The sequence below is a fragment of the Rhinopithecus bieti genome, unplaced genomic scaffold (genome assembly GCF_001698545.2).
Source record: "Rhinopithecus bieti isolate Rb0 unplaced genomic scaffold, ASM169854v2 scaffold_5476, whole genome shotgun sequence".
Taxonomy (NCBI): domain Eukaryota; kingdom Metazoa; phylum Chordata; class Mammalia; order Primates; family Cercopithecidae; genus Rhinopithecus; species Rhinopithecus bieti.
This window is the reverse complement of record NW_016805433.1, coordinates 323,144-331,837: the sequence shown is the minus strand read 5'-3', so window position 1 is coordinate 331,837 and position 8,694 is coordinate 323,144. Positions and strand designations below refer to the sequence as shown.

Genomic DNA, 8,694 nt, shown 5'->3' with positions numbered 1-8,694 from the left:
GACGGCAAACACACAGTGTTGCTGATGTTTTCTGTGTTTTTTAGAGTGAGAAATTAGAATTATTTTTGAGGATGGGAAGACTCTTTCCTCACTGACTAGCATATCCCAAATTTACACCATGACAGTTACCAATTTATAAAAATATTTTATTTCCATATGTGTCACCCTAACTTTTTTAGAGGCAGAAACCTGTCTTTTCTCTTTTTTATCCCCATGACCTGGCAAAAAAAAAAAAAAAAAAAAAAAAGTTTTAAAAAGATGATTAATATTCATTAAACAAATCACAGATAGTAAAGAAGTATTAAAAGCAGCCTGAGCTGGAGTCAACTATTTCTTGTCTGTATCAGCCGGGCAAAATGTTGCTCAGAAGCCACTCAGGGAATAAAACTCTCTTGTGAAGAATCTGTTCCTTTAAACTAAGGACTTAAGTTTTCCCAAACCCTGTCAATTCTTTTGTTTTTCTATATGGATTTATGCCAGAATGATTTCAATCCACTGGTTGGCAGAGAGAATGGTTTAATAACTGCAGAGGAAATATAAAATTCTATTCAGCATATAATAAAAGCTGTAGGGGATTATGTATTCATTTATCCTGTAGTAGGAAAATTCAAATCTTCATATAACAGAGTGTTGCCATGTCAGCTTCCTCTGGAGAGTTGAAAACTGAACTGTAAAGACAGCAGAATGATGTGATTTGTATTGGAGTCACTGGAATCAACAAAACCTAAATTTTTTAAAATTTATTTATTTCAATTGACAAATGACATATTTTATAAACTAGTGGTATACAATATGATTTTAATATATGTTCTACTATGCAAAGCCTCAATTCTTAATTGGTCTACAGGATTCAGCTGATAACATGAATTCTGTCTACCTGTGTTTTTATATCTGTGAAAGAATTATGCTACTTTATAACTCAGTTATTTTGAGATTCCATATTCTAAAATTATTACTTTCAACCATCAAATATAAGACAGTAGAAATATGGGGCAAAATTTTTTGCAGTTTTATATCAAAAAAGTAGATAAATGCAATAGGGAGTGCAGTAAAGAGAACAGAAAGAATTTTTAAAAAGAAAGAATGGGGAAAAAAGAAGAGAAAAAAATGTAAAATAAAGGAGAGAGGAAGGGAGCCCGAAAGGGCAAAGAAAGTGAGGAAGGAAGGGAATATTAAAGTATTTGATAGAGCTTCCCTACCACTCAGATGCTTTTGTATGTGCAGTATTTCAAAGTTCTTCCTAGGTAAATAGCAATGTCTTTCCTTTTTGTTAGCACTGCTGCAGCTGCTGTTGCTCACAAAGAGATTCACAAATCAAAATAGACTCAGTTAGCTTTTCAATAATTCTGAAAAGGTAGGAGAACATTGCCAGAAAAGGATAGCACTCCAGTATCCTAACATGGAGTCTTGTTAGCAAAACAAAGTGTGAATTGCTTAGATAATTCCCTGCTGTTGGTAATTCCACTGGGTGCCTTCTGTGGCAGCACAGGCTATTTCTCCTCTATAGACCAATGCCATTGAGCAGGAGATGTCAGAATAATATGAAAAAGTTGCTCTTTTGAAATGTTTATTCTTCTAGTTTTTTTTAAATGTCAGCATGATTCATACCTATTGGTTCTTAGCCTGGAGCACCTAGCACAACCAGGAATTGAGGAAGCTAGAGCGGGACGTGAATAATGAATGGGCTGCATAAGCAGAAGTCTATACCCAGTCAATAAGCAGAAGTCTATACCCAGTCAATGTGCAGAGTTGCAGGCTAGCATTTTCACAGGTTATTTCTATTATTCTCTCTCTCAAGGGAAAACAGGCAAACTAGCAAGAGAACTAGCAAGAGATTGAACAAACGCCTGGACTCAGATTGGAAGACTGCTCATTTGTCTACTCCCTCATTCCTGGAAATTGCACTGAAACTGTCTGATTAAGGTATTTGGAAAACACAAATTTCTGACACATTTTGTTGATGATCAACCTCCGTTATCCATCCATATCTTTTTATATGTGGCGGTGGGGCAGGGGGGTAGTATTTGTGCCAAAGATTGAAGAACTGTATCACTTTAAAAGTTTTTGTGATATTAAGGGGAAATTAGTATTTGTCACATCTTCTGAAATTATTACTATTATTAATGTTTTCGAAATGCTAGTTTCACTGGTGGCACACTGGCTCCTTGTATAACATGTTTGCTTTCTCCCACTGTCATTTTTTACTCTATCAAATCCAAAGCTGTCATGGTTCATTATCTGTAGATGATCTTGAGCAGCCTTGCATTCTAAAAGAATATGCCATGGCATCTGCCTCTGTGCTTTTGTGACCTGCTGCAGAGATGATATTTTAGCATGAGTCTTGGGTGAGGGGCTAGAGGGGAGAGCAGAATTTGTCTCAGACTGATGTTTCTTTGTACCATGCTGTGTCTTATTCTTTCCTATATGGCTAATTCAACAGTGAAGTACATATATCACACTGTGACTATTACATATGTTAGAGTATATAATTGGGGTTGTAAAGTATCTGTCTGAATGTCTTCACTAATGAATTCTGTCAAATTCAATTATCATTCTTAGACTCTTCATTAACCAATCAAATTACTCCTTTGGTCTAAGTCATTTCTAACACACTTTTATTAGGCATACACACAATTCTATGAAGTAAATGTGAGGTGATTAGATTATCTCATGATCTTTATTTGGAGTCCCACGCTACTGAAGTTTGGATTTCTAAAGAATAACCTTTCACATTACTTCCACTGTATACAGGAGAAATAATGTTACAGTGTGAAGCTCTAAGACTCTATTTTACTACTTATATCTTAGACTTTTTCTTTTTCCTGACGAAGTTTGCTACAGTGGATCACCAATACAAAAATACATAGAAACATACCGACTATATATTCCTATCAAATTAACCTACTTATTAAATAGATGTATCTATAGGCTTATACTATACTGAATCATAATGTTCTTCACCTTTTAGGAATAAATTATTTCAGTACTAGAACTTTCTCCTATCTCTTACAGTAAGATACCACAGTGTAGGATCACAGTTGTTATTGTTGAAACTTTTTTTCAAAGTATCACTATTTCTCTACATGGATTTCTTCTTAAACAAAGTGGTTCTGGAAATGCATATACCCAGTATTTATAGTACTTTAGTTTTCTAGGAAATAATTGCCACAGTACTAATTTACATTGGATATTTTAATCATTTTACAATGAAGGGCAGGTGCCTAATATCCTTGCAGTATGATTCTTACCATACAGATCTGAAAATATTTCCATTTTGTTCTCTTCTACATTAATGTCTTTTAGGAACATTTTCATCTTCTGTCCTACCACTATTTTGAGAAGCATCTCAAAACGTGGTCTAAAACCAACCTACCAAAGTATATGTTCTGGGTCCCATGCCAGACTTAAGTCAGAATCTTTGAGAGTAGGCCCTAGGACCAGCATTTAAAATATACATATTAGGTGATTATAATGTACTCCAATGTGTAATAACCACTGCTCTACAAAATGAGAGCAAAGAAACAACTGACAGAAAAGCATTGTAAAACTAGATGTATAACTGATAACAAAAATAAAAGCACCAAAATCAAGTTAAATTTGGATTTAAAATTTTTCTACATGTTTTCATTACTTGCTGCACAAAGCATTCTAGGTTGTTTATTTTGCCTTTAATATGAGTCTTAAATATTTTAAATTAAAATTTTTAATATTTAGTGTTAATTAAGAATATGGATGTCTGTTATTTAAAAGCATTTTCCAAGCTGCCAAATAATGAATGATATTTATAATGGTAAAAGGTATTAAATTTATAATTTGTATAATTCATTAGTATTTTCATATTTGAATCTTGAGTTTTACAAAGCTTTGTAAATAACAAGTCNAAATTATAATATACAAATAAACTTCCTTCAGCACAAAATTCAAGTAAATGAAATCTTAAAAAAAAATTTTTTTTAAATGTAGACATGGGGGTCTCACTATGTTGCCCAGGCTGGTCTAGAACTCCTAGACGCAAGCAGTCCACCTGCCTTGGTCTACCTAAACGCTGGGGTTACAGGCATGAGCCACCGTGCCCAGCCCAAATAAGCAAAATCTAACCATTAGACTATGTGTACATCAAGAACATGTGACTGTTGCTTTTTTAAAAACTGAGACGGAGTCTCGCTCTGTCGCCCGGGCTGGAGTGCAGTGGCCGGATCTCAGCTCACTGCAAGCTCCGCCTCCCGGGTTTACGCCATTCTCCTGTCTCAGCCTCCCGAGTAGCTGGGACTACAGGCGCCCTCCACCTCGCCCGGCTAGTTTTTGTATTTTTTAGTAGAGACGGGGTTTCACCGTGTTAGCCAGGATGGTCTCGATCTCCTGACCTCGTGATCCGCCCGTCTCGGCCTCCCAAAGTGCTGGGATTACAGGCTTGAGCCACCGCGCCCGGCCAATATTTTGTATATATTAAAGTATATAATAAACACCACTTTTTATAGAATTTCAACATATCTTTTTGTTGTTATATACTTTACATATTAAAGTATATAATAAACACCACTTTTAAAGAATTTCAACCTATCTTTTTGTTATGGTTTCCATTTAAATGAATTACTTGAGTGTCTTACTTTCAGAGGATGCTTTATTAATATAACTAAATTGAATTCTTTGGGCTGAGATTTTTCCATTTTTTCATAAATGAATATTTCCATATTATCTAATCTTAATAAGAATATTTTCTCAGTACGACAAGTAAGACATGTTTGCCAATTTAATATACCAAACTCTAAAGTAAGTATACACTCAAATGAGAGTTAGGGGACAAAGAACTGTCTTCTGAACCATGAAAAGACAGAATGTCATAATTACCTCAGGCACTGAAAGACAGCAAAAATCTACATTAGTTCTAGTAGAAAGACTACAGAGAATGTTTGACCCATAAAATTAATTTTTGCTTCCTACACAGCCGACTCCATGGAGACAAGGTCTAAAAAGTGAAAATGGTCAAAATCTTAAGTTTGTAGGTTAACTTACTTTGTAAATTAAATATGTCCTGAAAAGACTGGAATAATTTAAATTGTTTCTGCGTTCATAAGAATCACTTTATATATCAAAATTCTTTTGTTTCCATCTAGTTTTAAAGATTGTTTTAGATTATGGACAGGCACTACTTAATTGGGTTGTGTTTCAAAAGTTTCATTTAGAAGTTAAATATTTGGGACCCAAAACTTATTTTCAAATATAAAGAATGCTATAAATGACATTTCATGCCCAGATTCAATTTTATGAAATCCACATTTTAGTAAAATTACAAAAGTTATAAAACTAGGAACTGAAGGGAAGAATCATTGAAAACAATACTATATGATCCTGAAAATTAAACCCATTAAACCAAAAATATTAAATTATATATTTACTTTGAATATCAATGCTAAAGGAAAATAAATTTGCTTATAAATAAATGAGAAATTAAAAGAGGGTAGGATACTTTTCTAAAACACAGAGAAAGTGGGATTATAGCATGAGCAGTATTCCTCTGAGCAGGGGAGAGGGAGATGGAAGGGACAGATGCTGGCTAGATTTAGAGAATGAAAGGCAAAAGGATCTCAAGTATGAGTGGCCAACAGCATTGAACTAGCTATTAAATAGAAAATTTGCTCATAAATGGTATGTTTATAATCCAGAAGAACAGGTGTATTCAATTTTTCTTTTCCTTTTGAGACAGTTTTGCTCGTGTTGCCCAGGCTAGAGTGCAGTGGCGTGATCCTGGCTCACTGCAACCTCCACCTCCTGGATTCAAATGATTCTCCTGCCTCAGCCTCCTGAGTAGCTGGGATTACAGGCATGAGCCACCACGCCCAGCTAATTTTGTACTTTTAGTAGAGATGGAGTTTCTCCATGTTGGCCAGGCTGGTCAAAAACTCCTGACCTCAGGTGATCCACTGCCTCGACCTCCCAAAGTTCTGAGATTACAGGCTTGAGCCACCATGACTGGCCTTAATTCTTTTAAAATGAATGGATAACTATGCTGATACACATCCATTTAGAAAGCAGCTGTGTAGAGGAAATAGTAAGGAGAGATAGTGAGCATGCATGCTAACTCAGTGGGTGCCAACTAATGGAGTGAAGGGAGAGCTAATGAATCTCTGGCATTCCACCAACAGCTTTTTCTGAGTGGATTAACTCCTTACTCAAGGTTTTATTGAGCTCTACTTTCTAAGGAATTCTACCCTTTGTTTCTTTCAAAAAAGTCAGCATCAAGTGAACCAAATGTAGCAATTTGCTGCCTTTGTGTGCATAGTTGTTCATTTAATTTATGAAATATTTATTGAATACCTACTGTGTAGTCAGCACTATGCAATTTTTGTTATTTTTAGCCCAGACATTAGGACACAAAGATTATTTTGTTATATTTGAATTTTAGTATTTTGTATTTTACCATTTCTCCTTTATTTTCTGTTTCTTAAATTTGGATAGTTGAAGGGAACAGGTGGCATCCATGCCTAGGGATGGAGGGCTAGGAGTGTGGATAACCCAGAGAAGAAGGTGCAAAAACAGGAGGAATCTGTCTTGTTCCTCTATTCTTCTGATTTTAAGGATGTCTTAGCAGCCCTAAGTAGATCCCCTATCACTTCCATTTAACCTTAAAAACAATTTTAGAGATGGAAAAAAAAAAATAGAACTATTTGCTCATGATAAAATTCTCCATTCAAAGTGAAGAAAAACTAATACATTCAAATTGAAGACCTGCAATATATAGCTCTTTTTGGGCTGATATATCTCACTACTAGGCTAATCTATGGTTTAAGAAGCAAGAAGTTAGAAAGGCATCCTGGAAAAATTGCCCATAATTCTTCATCAACTGTAATTTTCAGTGAAATAAAAGTCTAAATCTCCATTACTAGTTAGTTTGAAGTACAGAAGGTCATCATGTAAGTTTCTAAAATCCCTTTTAACTCTAGAAATTCTACTGGAGAGATAGGTGAATAAGACTGGGAAAAGAGAATGGTTCATCTTTTATTGAAGAAAAGTGTTTAGAGGAATTTTTCAGTATCAAACACTCCTCATTTCCATTCCATTTTCAAGAAACAAGAGCAAAGGATGAGTTTTGGCAATGTTCAAAGAAGTGTCTTAGGGCAGGAATAGTCAATGCCTGTGTTGAGTTACCTGAATCTCTATTTGGCACCTTCTGAAAGTTACTATACAAACCTGGGCTTAAGAAGAGGATGATGGTATAGTCTCGCAGCCTTGTGTGAATTTTCCAAATGGTTTTGTTACCTCAAACCATAGAAGTGATAGCTCAAAATTTATAACTGATGCTATGTCATCAGTTGTACTCACATATAAACTTGCTTGATAATATTTACTACACTTAAGTTTCCAATCCATCTATTTTTGTCTCCTACATTTCCCTGATCCAACAAATCTTATCCATCATGCAGCCTGAGTTCATACCTTTGTTTATTCAATGATTTTATTAAGCATCTACAATGTCAGTTATTCTTCAAATCCTCTTGTCCAGGCCCCTGTCCTCATGGAGACTACCGTCTAGTAGAGAGGTTGACTATTAACAAGGAACAAATATATAAATAATAAGACCCACCAAAATCTTGTTTATTCACTAACTTTAATCGTATTTTTGTCTAAATTTTCTTTCTCCAAGTTTTTTTTTTAGTCAGTAATCCTACGCTTCATTTTAGCCTCCTTGATTCTTACTGTTTTCAACATTGCACTAAAATTAATATAATCCACTTATTTTAACTCTTTTAAGATTTTCCATCATCTTAAATGGGAGGAACAAATAAATTCATAAATTAACATATTAGGTAAGATGAATTGCCTAAGAAATTTAATCCATATAGCCAGACATAAGTAACACTAGAGTTGCTCCAATTTGGCATTATGGAATCAAATACCTCACAGCCCAGGCCTCAACGGCATCTTTTGTTGTCATGAGATTTTTCTTAATTACATTTTCCAGTGATTAAGTGTCCCATTTCAACACATCGGAATGCATTTTCTGTATTAAGTTGTCAATGATCATAAACTATCTGGCAAGAACTTATTCCAGTTATCCAAACAACCTCCTCCAGGATCTCTAGCTTAACCATTCAACATTTACTATGTGTACTTGGCACAAAGATGGTATGAAGTTTTAGCCACTAAATTGTTTATACGTTTTTCACACTATTCCAAGATACTAGAACAGGATACTCATTTACATGTGTACACATATAAATGTCTGAATATACATTTTGAAATGCAATCGGTTACATCTGATGATGGTTCAAGAACTAGAAGGATAATCTTAAGGAACATAAAAATTTCACATTTGAAGTTATTGCTAAGAAGAATAGCAGTGTAAGAGTTTAGATAACTGCAAAAGTAAAGAATCAAGGCAGTGTAAAGTTTCTATATCTTAGGGAACTTAACTAGCTGTTGAAAGGGCACCTCTCTGGCATCATTAAAATTTTAAAAATTTGATACATAAAGATGTGCCAGTAACAAGTTTGGTCCTTAGCAATATTCCATTAATGATACTGTCCTTTTCATTCAGTGAATCCGAGAATAATAGTTTTCAGACCTAAATATTTACAACCACGGTTCCATCAAGATACAGAGAACATATATTGTATTGAGTATGCCTTTATCTAGGGCAAATCTTAATAGTGTCTAGAGACAGACCAACTACCAAGAAAAATTACCAAGACAAGT

The 8,694-nt window shown here is 34.6% G+C and overlaps 1 protein-coding gene across 1 annotated transcript in view; it reads left to right on the top strand.

Moving 5' to 3' along the window:
* The window catches only part of LOC108529926 (nascent polypeptide-associated complex subunit alpha, muscle-specific form-like), a 122,583-nt gene extending 120,660 nt beyond the window's left edge, over positions 1-1,923 (top strand). Inside the window, exon 3 of the mRNA XM_017872500.1 lies at positions 1,799-1,923. Coding sequence (XP_017727989.1) covers positions 1,799-1,816 — 18 coding nt within the window. The 3' untranslated portion in view covers positions 1,817-1,923. The remainder of the gene's footprint in view (positions 1-1,798) is intronic.
* Positions 1,924-8,694: the final 6,771 nt, after the last annotated feature.